The sequence below is a fragment of the Panulirus ornatus genome, chromosome 5 (assembly GCF_036320965.1).
Source record: "Panulirus ornatus isolate Po-2019 chromosome 5, ASM3632096v1, whole genome shotgun sequence".
NCBI classification, from domain to species: Eukaryota; Metazoa; Arthropoda; class Malacostraca; order Decapoda; family Palinuridae; genus Panulirus; species Panulirus ornatus.
The window spans coordinates 12,393,834-12,415,489 of record NC_092228.1 but is presented as its reverse complement, the minus strand read 5'-3'; the positions used below and the strand labels follow the sequence as shown (position 1 = coordinate 12,415,489).

At 40.7% G+C, this 21,656-nt stretch overlaps 1 protein-coding gene across 1 annotated transcript in view; it reads right to left on the bottom strand.

The window, feature by feature from the left end:
* LOC139748573 (endothelin-converting enzyme 2-like) overlaps positions 1 to 9,134 on the bottom strand; it is a 665,699-nt gene extending 656,565 nt beyond the window's left edge. The window contains exon 1 of the mRNA XM_071661616.1: positions 8,233 to 9,134. Coding sequence (XP_071517717.1) covers positions 8,233 to 8,736 — 504 coding nt within the window. The 5' untranslated portion in view covers positions 8,737 to 9,134. The remainder of the gene's footprint in view (positions 1 to 8,232) is intronic.
* Positions 9,135 to 21,656: the final 12,522 nt, after the last annotated feature.

Below are 21,656 nucleotides of genomic sequence, written 5' to 3'. Positions count from 1 at the left end.
GTGAAACGTGACAGCCAACGGTGCTCTGGCTCATTGAGCAACCGTCGCCGACCCTCCCGATACACAGCCGGGTTGTCGGTAGCTACCTACCAAAGAGAGAGAGACCGAGTTGAATTGTGACAAATCTAAAATAATAATGCTTATAACCAAATAAAAATTTCAGCACAACTCTTATGGACTTGGTGAAACTTTATTTGTAGCACTCGCCATTATGCAATTGACAAGGTGTGGCTTATGTCTCGGGTATCTATATTCCCTTTCTTATGTTTTTTCTTTTTCTCTTTTCTCCAATGCAGTCTCCCCTCCGGCCATGGCACTGCAGCAGTGTTCGTCGATGGTGCGAATTTCTCCAATTATCCCGTTAACAGTGGTGTTCCGCAGGGCTCTGTTCTATCACCTACTCTTTCTTTTATCAAAAAATGAACTTCTCTCTTACATTTTTTAACACAAGCAAGAGTCGTTCTCTTTATCGTACTGATCAAATATCCTCTCTCACTTTCAGACATGTGCAGCATCTCGAAGTGGGGAAGCAGTATATTTAAAAGTACTAAAACAATTTCTCCCTACATCTCCATAAAAGAAATAATTAGTTTTCCTCTGTTAACTTTCAAAACACCACATTTCAAACTGAATCAACATACACATGCTGACCATAACCCTAACCTCCGCTACATCCGGCAACCCTATCTAAGCTTAATTCAACATTGCAACGTCTGCTTCCCAAATAGTGTGGGTGTTGTATAGCTGCCGTAATTATTTTTTTCTTGTGAGCAGCTCTTGCCCAATTACTGCTCATACATCTAAGGTGGCTCATCCTCTACCTCTTTAATAACTAGTGGAATCAAAAGCCTTGCGCCTCCTTCATTCTCCTAGCATCACCTCTCCCACCTTCCCTTTCCGTACGACACGATGGTGCTGGTCTCTATTTAACTAGTCTGTCTGTATATGTACCCACCTCCAAAGCTTGCGTTAGGCTGCTGCTTCCCTATGTTTGTATGTGGAGAACGGCCACTTGAGGATTAGCTGTCATAATACTCCTTCCAAAGAACAGTTAGGCTCTGGAATTCTCTTCCTTCTTCCGCCTTTCTTCCTTCATATAACTTTTCTTCCTTATACAGTCACGTCCACCTACGTAGCCCCGATTAATTTCTGCTTACTTCTTCACCAGAGATGACCATTGATTAGGACACATTATATCCGCGCCACGACGAAATAAAAAAAAAAAAAAAAATGCACCACGCTTCTAACAACCGGTCCCCCTACTTTCTACTGCACTAACAGTATCAGAAATAATCAAATGCCTCATTAACAGACTGGGGGCAATTTTCAAAAACAGCTCTGCAAGCACCTACAGTGTAGCCAATATACGTTTGAGAACCTACCGGCTGTACCAACAATCTCCCAAAACACCAACAGGTTAAATAGGCCTAACGGCTGAAGACACAGTTTTCTCGATCACCACAACTACAGTTGAGTACGAAAGCTTAACGATTGAACCTACCAAGTCTTGTCTATGTTGTTTGTTCACGTCGATCTTATGTCAATATGGGATCAACTAGTCATAACACTAAGAAATATGGGGCACTGAAGTCAATTTGAAGGCGTAATACTTTACTTTTTCATAGCTAGTAACCGAATCTATATAACAGATGCATATTCTAGTCATAACACTAAGAAATATGGGGCACTGAAGTCAATTTGAAGGCGTAATACTTTACTTTTTCATAGCTAGTAACCGAATCTATATAACAGATGCATATTCTAGTCATAACACTAAGAAATATGGGGCACTGAAGTCAATTTGAAGGCGTAATACTTTACTTTTTCATAGCTAGTAACCGAATCTATATAAGAGATGCATATTCTTTCGTTTATTTTAATGTCCCTTACCCTATCTACCCGATAATTGGCTTCCCATTATAGCCCATACCAACGAACATAGGAGAACAGGTCATTCCCAGGGGGATTCAACAACACATGAAAACTTAAGATCACAGAAATACAATAGCAATGAATCCTGACATTCGTTTAATCAGTCTTAACGGGCATGAAAGATGCAAAATAAGTTGACCTGTGTTTGGGTATCAGTGAGGGCAAATTAAGCGACCAATATTTAAGATATATATTATGATGATTAAACAAAACTAAAAACCTCAAAGCAAAAGCTTCACATTTGTCTTAAATAAATGGATGACAAATCGATAACCATGAATTTCCAAGACATTAGTACTGGCGCTCATTTTCACTATATTTACTCCATTTATAACGGCTAAAGTTTAATTTCTTGGCACAAGGAGTGCAGGCAACTATAATCAAGCCAGAGTAAACAGTAATCGAGTCTGAAAAGAATGTGCCCAAGTTAAACTAGGTCGGCCAGAATGTATACTAGCTAGACGGTTGGTCTGACGTCGCCGGTGTGGTATGAGGATTCTGTTTACACATGTAGTCGCAAATTACAGCAATGTTGGTAAACATGCTTTGGCTGTCAACAAAGGTTGTCTACTTCATGCTGATGAAGTCGTGGCTGAGCTGAAATGCAAACTATCATAAGTGAAATCATTAATGATTTTGTGGCATAAGATCCCCGAAACCATCGCAACGTTGAGACAATGCAACCAAAATGGCATCTTGGTGCTGCTTGTGGACTAGATTAAATACATTCTGAGTTTTCATGAATTTACCCACCTACGATAACTAACACTCTCCGTACAACACGTAATCCAAAAGGACCTAAAAATTACAACTTACGCACCCCCCAAAAATGTGCACAACATCCGTTTGTGATTATTTATCTTCCTTGTTCAAACCTGCCTTACAGTTTACTCTGCTCAAAAGCTTGGAAGTAAACGTTCCCTGCATTGGCAGTTACGTGTCACGGTCATTTACCCGTAATCTAAGAGCGATGGATTCAAAAGAAAGGCTTACTAATGTACTTTAAACATGTATATCACAAAACTCAATTTTACAGTAAATGTCTAGTTTTATTGAAAAGGCTGATCCATCTGTTGTTTGAGTAGTTTGGTGGTGACCATATCACAAAACCAATATTGATCTGGTATTCCCTTTACTCTGTAACCTCTCGAATGCTCCAACGTTAGTGTCGCCCGATGTATATGTAGCAAAAATGCGTAACACTCATTCCATCGCCATCACCCGAACAGTAACTAGAGAACGCCGAATCAGTTTCGTACGAGCCATTATGTTGTTTATACATTCGGCAGGCCTTTATCTGCCATTTAACACCCCACCCCCTCCCCTTTTTTTCCCCCAATTATCTAAGTAAAAAAAGAAAAAGCTAGATACTAACATTCATCTTAAACGAAAGAAAAGCACACAACGATACTCAAACTGTTCAGCAAAGAAAGTACGGATACTACCAAACATAGCTTCCGTGTGAAGTCTTAACGACCACTTAAAGGCAGAGGGGTTGGTGGGGCACCAGATTAGTGGAGGAACTGTTATGGTGGCTTGTGACCAGAGACTGACGAGTCGGTTAGAGTGACATGGGCTCTCCAGTGAAGTGTGACTAGCGATAACTTCCGAGGTCTTGGAAACAGGATTGTTTGGGTGAGTCAGACCCACGCTAATATATAATTTGAATGTAGTTCTATTAGCTTGTTACTCTGATGCCTTTGTTTACAAATGCACTTTATCAAAAGGTTGTTACTTAGAAGTGACATCTGAAGTGACATCTACAGTGACTTTACTTAAAATGACTCACCTAAATAACTCATGTACAGTTGCCAATAAAAAAGGGATACCATTTCTTGACGCTGCAAGCCTTATTTTGGTAAGTTTGGTTTAACTACGCAACGCTTGCTCGGCCTTATACTAAGTAAACATGAACTGCCTTATCGTCAAAACTGATTTAATAACTGGAATAAGAGAAAACCAACATATTTTCATACTTATGCAAGATGAAAGTGTTCCAATTTTGACCCTGATTTTTCAGCAGCCGTTAGCCATTAAATCCATCAAGTAGCCAATAACGGAATTTATAATGTCTTAGGCTGGAGCTATTGCTTATTAAGAAATAATAAAATGTTATAAAACAGAAAAATAGGTCATGTATGTATTCCATACGAAATATATCCAATGGGTATACATGTACTGGGCAACTAAAAAGATAATTTGATACTTTTCCTTGCCGTAAATTCGTATACCAAATAAAATGAAGAGAAAGACAAAGGACTTTCCTAATCGTATCTCTACAGGATTGTGCAATGCTCGTTTTGTCCCATTTTACTATATTACAATATTTCTTTTAAAATATGAATGCTTTTGGCACGCAGCATCATCTACTGAATTCCACCTTTCAAATATTTGGGAAATTGAATATTCTCACACTTTTTCTTCCTCCCACTTTACATAATCTATAGCTATGAACTCTTGCCCTTGGAGGTATTACATACTGATCTTTACTTCTTCCAGTCCTTCCATTCACCTCAACAGCATAATCATATCACCTCTTCTTCCTCGTTCTTCTAAGGTTGGAAGGTTTTTAAGTTTCTCAGGGAAGCGCGCAATGTGAGGCTATCCTCTGTATCTTGTCGTCTGAGTTTTATATTTCTTGAAGTATGGGTTCCAAACCAGAGCAGCATATTAGAAAAGTCGGTGTTATGAAGACTACTAGTGATTTTCTGATCATGCCTTTACCTATGCATGTACGTAACAAATGACGATCTCCATGTTCGCTAAGTCTACACGTTTTTAGGTTCCTTATTACTCAAGTCTTCTATACCAACAGGTTACGAAAGAGTTTATAATCATGCCCATATCTTTCTCGTATTCAATTTTATCAGACTCCAATCACCTATCTTTAAAATCATATGGATCTACTACTACCTTCTCTAAACTCTATTTTAAGGTATCTACCTGCATTAAATTCCGTGCTCCACTCATGGATCCATTCATATTTATTTCTTTTTTACATCCTGAAATTCTATACATCATTGTCTACTTTTAAATGGCAACATAAGTTTCGCATTATGGTCATTGAATATTCAAACAGCGAAAGTAACAATGTTAAGTATATGCTTTACATATAGTAAGACATTACAAGGGCCAGCACAGATCCTTGAGGTACTCCATGGTGACGACCCTGTAGCCTCTGTGAACACCTGCCTCTGGTCACCTTTCTTATCTTCCTTTGATTATAAAAAAAAAATTTCACCCCGCTTGATAGGTTCCTTGATCTATTTTCTATACTAACCATTAATAAGGTACATGACTGAATGCTTTCCTAAGATCCAAATATTAACAGTCAACCCATCCCTCCGTTACCTGGGTTACCCCTCATGAAAACTTAAAAGAATCGTGACATGATTTACCAGCTTTGAAACCAGACCGTTTGTCACGAAGAAAATAAAAATATCATGCTTCTCATCATACTCCGCCCATTTTTTTTCCTTATTATTCCTTCCATTTATTTAGAAACTAAACTTGTAAAGGACATTGTGGTTCGCCTCCCTTTGTCAGCGCAGTGCTGCTGCCACAGGTCTATGAAGAAGCAAGTTGCACGATTGATTCTTCTTGTTTTTATCTTAGAAAGAATACAGTCATTAACTAAGTTACATACAAACTATACAAAATTCTGATATGAACATAATTTGTTCAACACAGTCGAACTTTCGAGCGCTTTCCCTCCGGATATTGGTTAAATGGTAGAGTGCAGAACGTATGGCCGACCCTCGCCTCGTCTTAGTTGCTTTCCCAAGCTTCTTATTTGGATCACCTGTATATATATATATATATATATATATATATATATATATATATATATATATATATATATATATATATATATATATATATATATATATATATATATATATCCTACCTCCCCAACCGGTATATTTTGACTAGAATATTGAAAATTAAAATGAATGATTGGTAGGGAGATTAGGTGTTTCAAAGGATAATACAAGGTACGTAATACAAGTGTATTATCTAATTTTACAATCAACTGACAATTTTCTGGAGTGCTTATGTCGCAGTATCTAATATCGTTCATATAGAGATTCAAATCAAGTTAATGACGGGGAAAAAGAGGAGACTGGGGAAATCATTTATGAATTTTAGATGAAGTGAAAAAAGTGTCTCTAAAAATGCGCCAGGTCATAGTTTACTGGAACAGACATGAAATGGTAGAGAGCTCCCAAGGAAAGCTAAAATACTCAAGCCACCAACGGTTACATCAAGAATTTTGCTTTCGGTATCTTTAATTTTCATACAACAATTCTGGGAAATAATACTTGAAAGAATCTAACAATGATATGTTCGAGTTCATATCATCTCTTCCTCGCAATACGCTTTATGTAAAACTGTAAAAGATATGAAAATGCACCAATCAACCTAATCATGCAGAGAATACGGGATTAAGAGCATACAAACAGTCCTAGCAGGTAAATCAAGAGCCTCAGAAGAGTAAGTCTTTTATGAAATGCTACTGATCCTTGTTCCCTAAGGATGCGACCCTACCAAGGCGAAAGCTGTCTGTACTAGTACTTTGTTCAATAAGCTGCGTGTTCGCGGGCAAAAAATATGCCACAACTCACCCAACTTTTCTGTACTTGCAAGGAAAATAAATAAAACGCCTCAAACATAATTCTTGGTTGTCAATGGACTTGTATATACAATGTGCTGCAATAAACCGTTCCTCTTGTACTACAGATGGAAATCTTCTTTTTTAGCTGAAAATACAAGATGTCTGTACCGGTATCCCCAAGTCCGGGCAAGTCAAACCACCCCTAAAAAAAAAAACCGGTTACGCTTGCTTCCAAACGGTAGTACTTCTGTCAGTGTAATAGATCATAATTACCAAGTACTGAGATATCTTCTGGACACCAGTATACATTTACGCCTGTATGTTCGGATCAACGTCTCGTCATCCCTCATTTCTTTCCGGGTTGCTTTTAAATGATGGAGATTCAAGACTTCATTGGGTTAATACATCCAGTTTAAGTCAAGCCAAGTCACAAACAGTAAAACACCGAGATATGACCTTTTATAATTACCACAGCGAAAAGAGTTGTCGATATTCACAAAATACTATTTAAGTATCATATAAGGGGTCATTGAAAAATAATTATAATACTAGCCCTAAAAAGGGAAACATAAAAGCAAACATTCTGGTAAAATATCTTTTACCTTTCTGAAAATCCATGCTTTCGTAAAAAGTTAATGTTTATAAGTACATATTTCTTGGCGAGTTTCGTGGGCGTCTTGATGATTTCAGTGAACAAGTACATCCTAAATTCAGTCCGGTAGCTTAAGTTGTAATGTATAACTTATCAACAGGAAAAAATGAGAAACCACTGGTTTCATAAAACGCCTCAGTTTACAATATGTGGATCAATAGCATACAATTGTGACCCCGTTGGGAATATGTCTCTGAGCTTATCAGGCAACCTAAAGAGATGAACTTTTATCTCGTCTATTTTCTTCCGTCACATTATTATGGTCAATTAGACATACTATTTTCTCTAAACTTCATTACCATATGAAGTGGTGCTATATCAGGTCTCAATCTTGCTCAGACTTTGAATGTGAATATCCATTTTATAAGATTCTTAACCTGAATAAGATGAAAACAGGCACAACCCAGTAGGATGGAGAGTTAGGGACGCCATATTCCCTGCGGCTAGGCTTGCTATCATGTTTCCTGTAATAATCTGCAAAACCAAATTCATTGAAACGAAAATCAATGAGTACTGAAAAAGCTGATGTTACGTTGTCGGATCTATGTAAATTTTGGCTAAATTTTGTCAGGTTAGGCTGGTTCGAAGAAAAAAAAAAAAGGGGGGGAGGAGGATTTGCTTATCTAACATCCTACTTAATTCATGTTAGCTTTCAGTACAAGCGCTAATAAAAATTCGTTACGATAACGTAATGTTACCCTTGGCCTAAAGAAAAATTGGGGAACACCTAAAGATTAGGCTAGGTTAGGCAAGGATAGGTCAACACATAAAATAGAAAAAAAAGGGTAGAATTTTCACGCGATCCAGAATTTGTGGATATAGAGAACTCTAAGAAACTGTAAAAAACATATTTCTACTGCACAATTCTGTTAATTCATCAATAGTTCCCCAGGGCAAACCACATAAGAAACATGTAACATTACAAAATATGTATTGCATCATAGTTCCACCAATTCAAAACCCTTCTTAACCCCAAATAAACGAAATATCTATAAAATCATAATAATCAGAACATGAATGTACACTCATTTACCTGAGCTGATGCACGAAGACAATCCGGCGTGAGGCACACTTCCATTTTCAACTGCTGTAGGTCCCTGGGCCACATGACAGCCATCACCAGCAGCGTCACCAGTAGCAGGGCACACATGAAGGCGGTTAGTAACAGGAGAAGCAGGCCCTTCTTGGTGAGGCCGTGCTTATGTGCCACTTTCTGCAGTTTGCCTGGCTTGGCCTTGGTGAGGTCGTCGTCGTCCTCGTCATCATTGGGCAACGGGTATTTGGCAGGGTGGGTGAGCATCGTGTCGGTAGGGGCAGCCGACTCGGCATCATGGTCATGATGGTGGTCATGCAGGGACCCACGTTTGTTCCCATTGGGGCCCTTGTTTACGTCTCCGTTTACTGTTAACGGGAAATCGACGTTCGTTTCCAGCACCCTAACGGGCGACTCTCCCGCTCGCCTCATGGTGGTTGTTGTTGCTCCTTCGGGTAACAAACTGTTTTCCAGAATCCAAAGATTTGGCAATTTATTCGACATTCAACATCATATACGGAAGATACTTGCCTTTACATCCTGTTCATCTGAGAACTAGGGATGTAGTGTGACCCCTGTCAACCCAAAATTAATCTTCTACTCACAGTACTGATGCACTAACACCACAAATTCTTGAACGGTGGATGTGGCTAAACTCTATCTAACACCTGCTTGCTACACCATCAGTACATGCTACTTTTGTCAGGCCCAATAAACTGTCACACTTTAAAGACAAATCAAATAAACACAGCATGAAAATGTCTAATAGTCGAAAGCAAATCCAGTTTATTTTTTTGCGCAAGTTTATCTCCGATATATAAAGAAATACAAGATACGCATGGAGACAGCCCACGGTAGTAAGAACAGCGCAGCCCTACCTGCACGAACGTTCGAGAGAGACTGACATACGTAGTATCATTACGGGGAGGGCAGAGTGAGCAGTGCTGCCAGACGGTCCTTTCGGGATTTCTACCTCTCGCTCCTGGAAATAAACGGTTAGGTTTTCTCTTTTGAGCCCTGCCTTTTGAAATGCTTTTCACGCGAGTTTTGCTTCAGCTGGGATGACATTCCATGCATCCGGAACTATATCCCTCATTCAAAAAAGATGTTAGTATAACTGCATGTGAAGTTATAAAGACTAACCATAAGAAATCTTAAACAAATCCCTGTCCTGTAAAATATCAGCCAAATATTCGTGTTTTACGTTCACTGGTGTGACCAAAGAACAATGAACTATGAAAAAATCTATTAAGATCAGTACACATAAAAGAGCTAAATAATAATTTACTACCAAAACATATATTAGAATTCCTTCAGCGGTTTAAAACTATGCCGAAAATCAACGGTGTGGTAAACCCCACGAGACTGGCAACACTGGCGTGGGTGGGTTGGTCAGCCGCGAAGCTCCGCCCTCCACCACAATGCACACGCGCAGATTCTGTCGGAATGATGAAGTGGAAAGGCAGAACTGGGAAGTACGGCGATTTTCTTTTCCCACAAACTAATGAAACAGCCACAATCAATCTTACACAGTGGAGTTAATCTATTAAAAAAGAGACATGAGCATAACCTAGTACGATACTAAAAGTTCTACACACGACACACACCACATGAAAACGCACACTTTACACACCCACTTATACTACATAAATTTCATCCATATATGTACATACGTGGACTAACAAAAGCACACAGCGTACATACACACATGGTACTTACATGGATTCCTGTGAGTGTACTGTACAAGAATTAATAAGTACGGCACTGCATTTATTAATACATCGATCTGAACCTGCACAAATATATGCAGGGAAAACACGCAAGAAAACGAGAAATAAACGAACACACGAGCACAAAGCCCCATCATATGCTTGTCTAAAGACACGTAAAAGGTAAAGGCAAAAGAGGGGGGGAAATGAAATGAGAAAAATAGCTTATAGTAAACACATCTTCCTTATCTCCCTCTCCTGAATAGATCATCATGGAAACTTCGATGCTTAAACTTCGCAAGACATCTACCTTATGAGAGCAGTGTTGATCCTCCGTTTATAACTGAAAGGACAAAAAAAAAACTATGCTATCTCAAATGGAAATGATATATTAGAGAAAAAATAGCCAACAGTTGTGTTGATATCTGCATCAAGCTCGTCTGCACGTATACTTTCATAATGCAAATGAAAGTTCGGAAGGAGAGAGAGAGAGAGAGAGAGAGAGAGAGAGAGAGAGAGAGAGAGAGAGAGAGAGAGAGAGAGAGAGAGAGAGAGCAACACCTGAACACTACAGGTGAAAGGTCTTCCCCTGTTTGGTTGCGAGATATAATCATGAATAAGCTATAATGTCTGACCCATACAAGGTGGAAGAAATGAAAAGAATGGGTTGAACGACTACCACCTATAAGACCGGACAACTTAAAAATCTAATGTGTTCTGCTGTCTGGCAATATCTTACCGATATACTGCATGGTATTATTTTCTCACCTTTTTTTTTTTTTTCCTGCAGTAAGTTGGGCTGGAAGGAGAGGTGGATGGGGAGGTACCTTCAAGCTTGATATTCCGTTTCTACCACTATAGTTAGAAAACTTCTACAGGAAACCTCTTAATGGACCGTTAGGTCTCGTATTGTCTGTCCTTCCCATGTATGCTTCTATGTAATCATCAATCATATGTCTATCTCTATAAGGTTGAAAAAATTTGTAAAGATTGTATTAGCCAAATGGCTGCCCTTACAATTTTGGAGGAAGCCTTATTCTAGCAAAATGTTTACACCTAAAAGAAGTAATTAATACTGTATAAAGGCTAAACGATTATCCTTATATGACTTCGGAAGCAAACCTAATAAAAATTTCAGTACGATACAATCATTTTATTGATAAGACGTGCAAGTCTCTCTTGTATAGTGGTAAAGGAAGGTACAGATCCTATAAAATCAAGAATGTTTCACTTCATTTTGGTGTGTTTCCCTAAAAGTCATAGTATCATAAAATTCGATCCTATTCCCATGGGGTGGATCAGGGAGAGGTACTCCCAACTCACTTCAGACAAGCTTGCTAACCTCCTTACTCCTACCACAAATCTAGTGAAGAGTATTGTAAACAGTATATATAGTTCAGTAGGACAGGCGTCGTCTGCAGCGAATATTGCTCCGCGCGTTTTACATGACACCAGTCGGCAAAAAAAAAAAAGAAAAAAAGAGCAATGTGATCCGAATATTCTTCCGTAACATAAGAATATTTAACCTAACCTAGCATAGTTATCTAAACGTTTATAAAAGAAAATCCCGATCAGACTTTACGAAACAACCACATCGTATTTATAAGATACTGGTTTGTTTATATCACAAAATATTATTACACTTTTATATTCAAGAGCCAAAGAAACTAACTATTCCCAAGTATTCACTGGTAAACCCATACGTCAAGTCGCTAGCTAGCCATATTGTAAACACAACCACTTTGAAAATAAACGCCATAAAAAGATGATAAGCTTCCCTACCGTGAGCATCATTCCCGTCCTAAACCTCTACGAAAAAATAAAAATGTTCCCACGTTTTCCTTTTTTCTAAAGTTAGTTAAGACTGGTACCCAAAGATCACAGTCTGATAACACCCCGATTAACACTTCAAATTGCATTCTGTATTCATCTTGTCACCTGGGGCCGTATGCAGAAAACTTCTCAGAATGCTTAAGTATGCTTAACCCCAAAATTTTTTACTAAACTTTAAGAATTTTCCTAAGCATGTTTCTGAAAGCTGCCCTACGCTTAAGTATTTGCTTAGCAAACGACAAATTTTGACCCAAACTGCATTTCATACTTCTTAAATATTATGCCTGAGTTTTGCTAAGTATCGTGCTTAGTCCTTTTCTGTGTGGCACTTAAGTCACTTGCTCAGCTAAGCATAAAAATGAGCAGAAATCTAAGAATATTTCTGCATACGGCCCCCGATGCATAAGTTAAGCATATATCTTTGTAATATATTTCCATAGACAAAAGATATGGATACAATGTTGCTAGCTTCACGAATGAAAATTGAGTGATGAGTGGATGCAATGAATTAACGCTTCCCAGCAGCGACGGGGTCCGTCCAGCACGATGTAAACAGCTGTGAAGCACACTGGTGGAAATGTTTTTTTTTTTTTTGCGCCATTATTTGTAACAATTCCGATATTCTTTTCTATATCACAATGCAGCTAACATAGTATATGGAGACTGTTTGTACACATTAAGACCAGTTTGTGCGGAACTCCTGTGACGTTCATCATCGAACTACCAACCAGGTAACTGTTTAAAAGAAAGTATATGAGGATGGAGAATTAAGAGACACAATAAAGTCTAGTGGCCATTAATAGACATAATAAAGTCTTGTGGCCTAATATTAATAGACACGTTAAGTCTTGTGGCCATTAATAGACATAATAAAGTCTTTTGGCCATTAATAAACACGTTAAGTCTTGTGGCCTAATATTAATAGACACGTTAAGTCTTGTGGCCATTAATAGACATAATAAAGTCTTGTGGCCATTAATAAACACGTTAAGTCTTGTGGCCATTAATAGACACATTAAGTCTTGTGGCCATTAATAGACACAATAAAGTCTTGTGGCCATTAATAGACACAATAAAGTCTTGTGGCCATTAATAGACACAATAAAGTCTTGTGGCCATTAATAGACACAATAAAGTCTTGTGGCCATTAATAGACATAATAAAGTCTTGTGGCCATTAATAGACACAATAAAGTCTTGTGGCCATTAATAGACGCAATAAAGTCTTGTGGCTATTAATAGACACAATAAAGTCTTGTGGCCTTTTTCAAAAACCTCGACGTTCCGCACGTATCAAAATAATCTTCAATGGCAGTTACTAACAAATTAAGTTTCAGGATTGTGTCAGAAGCAGTGCTGTGTAGTGGCAAGTTGGTTTAGTCCTCCCAAATACGAAACGATAGAATGTACGATACAAATTCTAGTATTCAAGAAGCCCGCCTGCAGATATGAATGTGTCGTGTCACAAGGAAAGCACCGCCTCCTGCAGGATCCGTAATTACTTTCACAATGATAAATCGGCATAACAAAGTTGTTCATTGTTTCATGATGCTGTTGTCTCAGACAAACTGAATGAAAAGGACGTAACATGCAAAGAGAAATCTCGTACCACATAGGAAGGTGGTGGTAGCGACAGCTATCACACCCGACGCTTGACGCTATATATACCCTCTTGAAGTCTACATTGTTCTTATCTTTTGTTATTAAAGTTTTTTTTTATTTCTAGGGAAAGGAATTTCCTGTAAGGTGTTTTCATATGCCGTCTTCCTCCTTTAGTCACAAGCGACCCCTGAGCTGGGAACAATTGTGGATGATCCAAGCCTAATCGGCTCCGCAATACAGCATCGCTGAACATTTCCAGCCTAGCCGCACCGCCTTAAACTTAAGAGCATCGCTCAACATTTCCTCGTACAGCATACAGATGAACCACTACACCACAGTTCCCGTAACCAAATTCAGTTGAATATTCAACTATGATAAAAGTAGTTGGTAATACTATCATATGAGAGTATATACGTTAAACTGTTAGGTGTTGAGACAGTAGGCCATTGTAATGACCGAATCGTCGAACCGTTGTGCTCAAGTTAAACGGTAGTTTGCATCGTTCATTACAAGCCATATTAGGTATCACATTGACATTCAATAATATGGCGTATTAATTGTGATCATATCCTTGTTTATATATAAAGATACAATCATTATAAAACGCACGTTTCAAAGATTCGTAAATACTTTCTCTTGTCTTTTCTTTTTCCGTTTCATAATTCTATACTTCAATTAAGGCCCGGTCTTCATAAGGACTTTTGGCGCTGACTGGAGCCTTCAACATAGAAAAAAAAGATTGCAGATGACCGGATTCCTGCCATCATTTGACACACGACACTGTTACTTAACATAGCACAAATCCACCGTACCAGCTCCGTCCATCTCCGGGCTGTACCATGTCCCGTTTGTAGTCTACACAACCCAGCAAAATGTCTGTAAAGAAATAAAAAATACCCAGCATAATGACATTTTAAACCAAGGCCACTTACTTTAAGACGCCCCCCCTTCTTTTTTTTTGGGGGGGGAGGAGACATTTCTAAACGATATTCTCCATGCTTAACATATAGTTCCTGTTCTTAGTAAACATCATTACCAAGTACGAGATGCACTGCCCCTGTGGGTGGGGTTCAAAGTTTACGCTTCATACTAACATTTACAGCACCATGTTTCCCAGTCAGTTCACTCTGACGTCATTCGCTGAAAGTGTCAGTTGATGACGTCATCTAGCAAAAGTAATCAGTCTGTGTCGTCATCTGTTGGAACTAGTCGGTACACGACGTCATCTGCAGAATTTAGTCAGTTTGTTACGTCACCTGCTGGAACTGGTCAGTCTGTGACGTCACCTGCTGGAACTGGTCAGTCTGTGACGTCACCTGCTGGAACTGGTCAGTCTGTGACGTCATCTGCTGGAACCAATCAGTCTATTACGTCACCTGCTGGAACGAGTCAGTCTATTACGTCACCTGCTGGAACGAGTCAGTTCACACCACAATCTGCTAAAACTACTGTGTTTACCTGAACATAATGTACTGGAACCATCTTCCTATCCCTTGATACACGTTATCGCCAGTCGTCTTTCATTATCTTTCCCTGTTCTTAATTTTCATTTCTACCGCAGCCACTCTACTGGATTGTCGTACCAAAGTTACTGCAGCAGTCAACGTCCAAACTCCATTTTCATACACACTCAGAACTATACAGTATCGTCCTTAGTTCTCAGCAAGCAACTCGCTGCAGATAACGTTCGTACTGAGGTAAATACGTTGGATCACCGGTACACAAAACATGGATCAACCTAAGTTACCAAGCAACGAAGTCCAATCTAAACTAAACGCATCCATGCCAAAACCCGACCGATCCAGACCCAGTGAACTGTAATCGATTTCATCTAACTACCCCAGTCGAACATAAACTCAACCCAGCTCTGCTGGCCTTGGCTTTCGTGTCTTTCACCCCAATCCAGTCCTGCCCTCTCGCGTCTCTTATGGAGAACGAACCACATCACCTTAAGACTCCGGTAAAAAAAAACACTCGCATTATACACTCTCATACAGAGTCAGCCTCCATATAATCAGTCTTCTGGGTCTGGCGTGAGGATGTGTTGATCTGGTTAGTCTACGTAGTCCTCGGTATTTAATACACGTGTCTCACCCTATGTTAAGTTCTCGACCACTTCTTCCGAGGTGAGGCGACCGAAATCCACCGCGCCGTCCGTAGATCCACCTGTACTCGAACCCGCACTTCGGCGCGACTTCGGCACATCCCGGTTCTTGTCAACAGTTCACATGTCGGCTGAAGAGGAGAAGCGGGACCTCCTCTCCCGTGTCTCCAGAGGGATCTTTTTACGGCAGAATGAAATGTAGAGAGAAAAAATATATATATATATATTGTTCCGATATAAATCTGGCAACACAGCCACGCCAGGGGGTTTATTCTCAACCTTAGATCCTCCTCCAGTGTTGCTGTGGTCCCTTCCCGGCGCGCGTGTTGAGGTCCGCCCTCACTCTCACCCTTCACCCAGCAAAGTCCCTGTTCCTCGTTCGTCTCATCATCTCGTCCTCGCGTCTTGGTCAAAGTCACCATTACAAGTCAACTCTCTTCACTGATCTAAGAGTGGTATAAATAGTATAAGATTACGTCTCTTGGTTGATGTAAACTGCCAGTTATAATCTATCACTAAACCACTGTATCTTCTCTTTACGTGGAAGTGGGTCAAAACATATTCTTCCAGGGATCATTAGCTACAAAATGTGGTGTGACTGTTGGCAGCGAGACGACGCATCTCGTTGGAATGGCTTCAACTTCCCGCACCGGACGGGGCAGCAGACTCGCTGCCAACCCAACTGGCACAGGTCAAGCTGATGCTCGTGTGTCACACACACACACACACACACAAATCCTTCATTTACATATCTTAAACAGCATTACACTGATACCTGTCAAGTGACAAAAGAGGAGAATAGAGCTACCATCTGCCTCTTACTGCAAGGGGGTAACCAGTCGGGCAACGTATCAGTGTGTGCACGGGAATTACCAGTCCCTGGATACAGGTCTGCCGAGATCTGAAGGGGGTCGTGGGCCCTGGCGTCCATCAGGGACACGCTAGTTTCAGTCTATCGTCGTTGGACTCATGGCTTCCTCGCCCTAGTTTTCATCATTCAATATCCCAGCTCGTGTTTTGGGACATGTATCAATGTCCTACAATCTCAATGCAGTGCGTCAATAAGAAAAAAAATGAGAGAGAGCACAGAAGCGTTAGAATTTCAACAGTACGTCAACGAGAGAGAGAGAGAGAGAGAGAGAGAGAGAGAGAGAGAGAGAGAGAGAGAGAGAGAGAGAGAGAGAGAGAGAGAGGACAACAGCGTTATCAACACTTTAACAACATTCGTATGAACGGAAATGAACGTAGTACCTTAAAATTCAATCCAACAATTTCTTTTCACTTATCACTTCCAGTCACTTACCCGAACTCTTTGTCGAAACTATCATTTTCTCTTCAGATAGAATCTAGATAGACAGAGCAACTTTGACTTGACTTTTCTTTTATCAGAACTGTGATTTGATGGGGGCAGCCCCCCATGCGCTTGCCATGAAGCCATCTTCTAGACTTGTAATGAGGCCCCGTTTTCAATAACTGGAAAGTCTTCCTTCTTTCTAAGTGATCCTCTTTACAACTAGTACAAGACCCTATTGCTCAGTAAACAATCTGGAGGCTCTTTCCTCATCTAAGAGGAAGCCCTGTTCTCAATTAAGCAGAGGTTCTCTCCTCCACTTGAAGGAAGCCCTTTTCTCAAAACATAGGAGGAGGTTCCTTCCTCCACTGGGAAGAGGCTGTCATTTCGGTAGATGTGATGTGTTTAACTCTTGTATGAAGGACATTTTCTTACCCAATTTGTTTTTCTTTTTTAACTTATAACAAGCCTTCCTCTGAACTTAAAGGTGAATACTATTCACTAAGTGTCGAACTGTCTCCAAAACAGAGATTCCCTTCTAAACAGACAATATTCAGTGGGTCATCTCAATAGATGGAAGCCACACCGTCGTATCACAACCCCCACGGGTCGTGCCGTCGTAACCAACCGGTCTCCCGGCAGAGGTCTTGTGATCGCAGAATCAAACAGCAGCTGGGAGTGGCATCCCACGAGCCGTGGAGGAGGAGCTGAGTAAGCAGGTGTTGGGGGGGTAAGAAAGGAGCGACTCTGGTGCCGGTGTGTAGACCGGCACTCAGACTCAGACGGTGTGTCAACAAGCGGGAGCAGCTCGCAAAATGCTCGACTTTTGTTCACTCTGCAACATGGGATGATGAGCAGAGACGACCCACCCCACCGTGTGTGCCGTGCCCTCGCACGCACGCACGACCAGATCGATGGAAGGGCGTCTAAATGAGCTATGCTTCCTACACCGCCGAGAAGAGCAGACTGGGTCACTGCCCAGAATGTTTGCCCGGCGGTGCAGAGCCATCACGTTCACCTGTGACATCCAGCAAACATCATCAAGTATCAATATGGTTGTTCTAGATGTCATGTATAATACATCAAACCCAGATCTCCCTATCCACAACCAGAGGTTTCCGTGGATTTGCCCCGGCTGGTTCATAGATGTTCCCCTCACATATGCTCTTAAACAGATCACCACTGACAGCACGCCGTCCCCTGTAAACTACATTAGTTAAGCCATCCCTTCTTAACAGCTGGCTGACGTTTTCTGTGACCAGTGAGGGTGGCACATTATAACAAGGCGCCTCATCGTAAAGGATACGGACGGGTGGGTAGCCACTGTTACCACCTTCGAATAATTCAAGTCAACATAAACTCATCATCCCGTGAGAAAACAATTACGGAATGGGATACTAGCAATGTCACTTGCTACATATCCTCGGATAATGCCACACATTACTCACGTAATACTGGCATCCATCATCAACAGTGATATTTTGACCTGGGACAAATGATGACAAGGAGCGTTCACTCAAGGCTAGAATTCATAATGCTCAGAGCGTTCGTGAAGGTCGGAATTAGTAAGGAGTGAAGAAGCGCTCAGAGGTTGAAGTTGCGCTAGGACTACCTGCCCCTAGCGCATTCGCCCTACTCTGAGAGGCGAGGCTAACATCACGGATAGGCTACAATGATAATGCCTACGAGTACATGGCTAGGCTACCATGATAATGCCTACGAGTACATGGCTAGGCTACCATGATAATGCCTACGAGTACATGGCTAGGTTACCATGATAATGCCTACGAGTACATGGCTAAGCTACCATGATAATGCCTACGAGTACATGGCTAGGTTACCATGATAATGCCTACGAGTACATGGCTAGGCTACCATGATAATGCCTACATGGCTAGGCTACCATGATAATGCCTACGAGTACATGGCTAGGCTACCATGATAATGCCTACGAGTACATGGCTAGGCTACCATGATAATGCCTACGAGTACATGGCTAGGCTACCATGATAATGCCTACGAGTACATGGCTAGGCTACCATGATAATGCCTACGAGTACATGGATAGGTTACTGTGACTCTACCCTAGGAATATGTCTATCTGGCAACACCTTTGGTTCCTGAAGAAAGACTCATGGCAAGACACACGATGTTGGTTGAGAGAGCGCGAAGAACACACAAACAAACATGAAATACATGGCTTATTTCGTGAGCTGTTTACACAGTTCGTGGTGGAGGCTGCCGACTCAAGAGCCACTTATGGCACCATGTAATTCGTGTAAGGTAGGCATATATCATGCCTCTCTCTCTCTCTCTCTCTCTCTCTCTCATGACCTCAATATACATAAAACTCAACTGGAAATGTCTTACAAGATATCCATACATATACATATTTTCCTTCTCATCTCTGTCAATTACAGAACTCCATTGTTATGGGAATATGTACAAAGACCCCTTTCCTCCCACACACACACACACACACAGCACCAGCTCCTACGGCAGTTGCTCTTCAGTACGACGGGCTTTGTGCTAATTTACGCGGTAATTATTCCCTTTACACATCCTTATCTGTACACATGAAGTACAGTCTTCCTCCCTACTCTACTACTACTCTCCCCAAGGCCACCATCAGAACAAAGTTAGGCACCTGAGTAAATTTATTCACGGTGCTAAAGTGATGATCTGGCAACCTTCCAAGGGGTGGTGATTTACGAAGAAGTAAGAGGACCAGGCAGCGTACACTTATTTTACCGGGTAATGAAGCCTCAAACCGCACTGGGGGAGAAGATTTTCCTCGTGTCGCCTTATTACACGCTTTCTCAATAGACGTAGAGGCTGAGCAACGTTGATCCTAGCTCTTACCATGGGTTTCAATAAGATTGAGGGACGGTAGGGCCGTGTATGTTGTTACGTACATAATGATACCCACTGACCACCACCAAAGCGGCTCCATGAACCATGTCTAACAATATTTGTATCTGGAAGTGACGTATTGACTTGACATCGTAAATATGCATAATTCATACTTGCATTGAGGTCTTATATATATATATATATATATATATATATATATATATATATATATATATATATATATATATATATATATATATATTTTTTTTTTTTTTTTTTTTTTTTTTTTTTTTTTATACCTCGTCGCTGTCTCCCGCGTTTGCGAGGTAGCGCAAGGAAACAGACGAAAGAAATGGCCCAACCCCCCCCCATACACATGTACATACATACGTCCACACACGCAAATATACATACCTACACAGCTTTCCATGGTTTACCCCGGACGCTTCACATGCCTTGATTCAATCCACTGACAGCAGGTCAACCCCTGTATACCACATCGCTCCAATTCACTCTATTCCTTGCCCTCCTTTCACCCTCCTGCATGTTCAGGCCCCGATCACACAAAATCCTTTTCACTCCATCTTTCCACCTCCAATTTGGTCTCCCTCTTCTCCTCGTTCCCTCCACCTCCGACACATATATCCTCTTGGTCAATCTTTCCTCACTCATTCTCTCCATGTGCCCAAACCACTTCAAAACACCCTCTTCTGCTCTCTCAACCACGCTCTTTTTATTTCCACACATCTCTCTTACCCTTACGTTACTTACTCGATCAAACCACCTCACACCACACATTGTCCTCAAACATCTCATTTCCAGCACATCCATCCTCCTGCGCACAACTCTATCCATAGCCCACGCCTCGCAACCATACAACATTGTTGGAACCACTATATATATATATATATATATATATATATATTCAATTGCCGTTTCTCCGCGTTACCGGGTTCCTTCTGCAAGACATTCCACCGCGAGTACGATTGGAAGCGCAGCCTCATCAAAGACCTTCTCACTCCAAAGGAATCTACATTTCCCTGCCACCAGAGGTAATGCAGCCTTGAGCTGCAAAAGCCTTTTGAAAAATTTCGGGTAAAATGAGAACTCTCATAGAAATCGTCCTGATGTAATTATACATAAATCATATATATATATATATATATATATATATATATATATATATATATATATATATATATATATATATATATATATATAATCACATCGTTTTATAAGAGAAGATGTAATGCGTAAATATCCTAATCAAAATAATACTGAAACCAGAATTTAGGTGTGTCCCTACCCTCCATGTTCTCATGCAGGTGTGTGTGTGTGTGTGTGTGTGTGTGTGTGTGTGTGTGTGTGTGTGTGTGTGTGTGTGTGTGTGTTTGGTCTGCAGCCTAGTCGCTTTAAGCTTTCCTACGGTGAACTAAGACATTCTCAGAGAGAACCAGTCAGTAATTCACTGCCTGTCTTGAAGCACCAATACCGGTGCCACTGAGAAGCCTAGAAAATTGGCAAGAAGCGCAGCAACCTTCAAACAAAAGGCGATTCCAAGTAGCAGGGAAGCGCATGAAAGGCACGCGCATACACAGGCGCTACCACAAGAAGCACAGGAACGCCGCCAACCATGAGGAGCAAAGGCATCGGTGAGCGTGGAGGCGTCTCGTGAGAGCATAGCAGCACCACCACCGTGAAGCACAGCGACAACAAGGAGCCTAGCGGCATCGGGAAGCTTCATCGGCGGATCAGAGGGAGATCCGTGCTGGTCCGGCCGACCATGGCCAGTCTCCCTCAGGGAGAAGCAACACATGTGAACAATTACCACAACTCGTGAACAAAAACTGCTTCTGGTTTTCCTTTTTATATCTATCTGTCTATCTATTTATCTATCTATCTATCTATCTATCTATCTATCTATCTATATATATATATATATATATATATATATATATATATATATATATATATATTCCCTGGGGATAGGGGAGAAAGAATACTTCCCACGTATTCCCTGCGTGTCGTAGAAG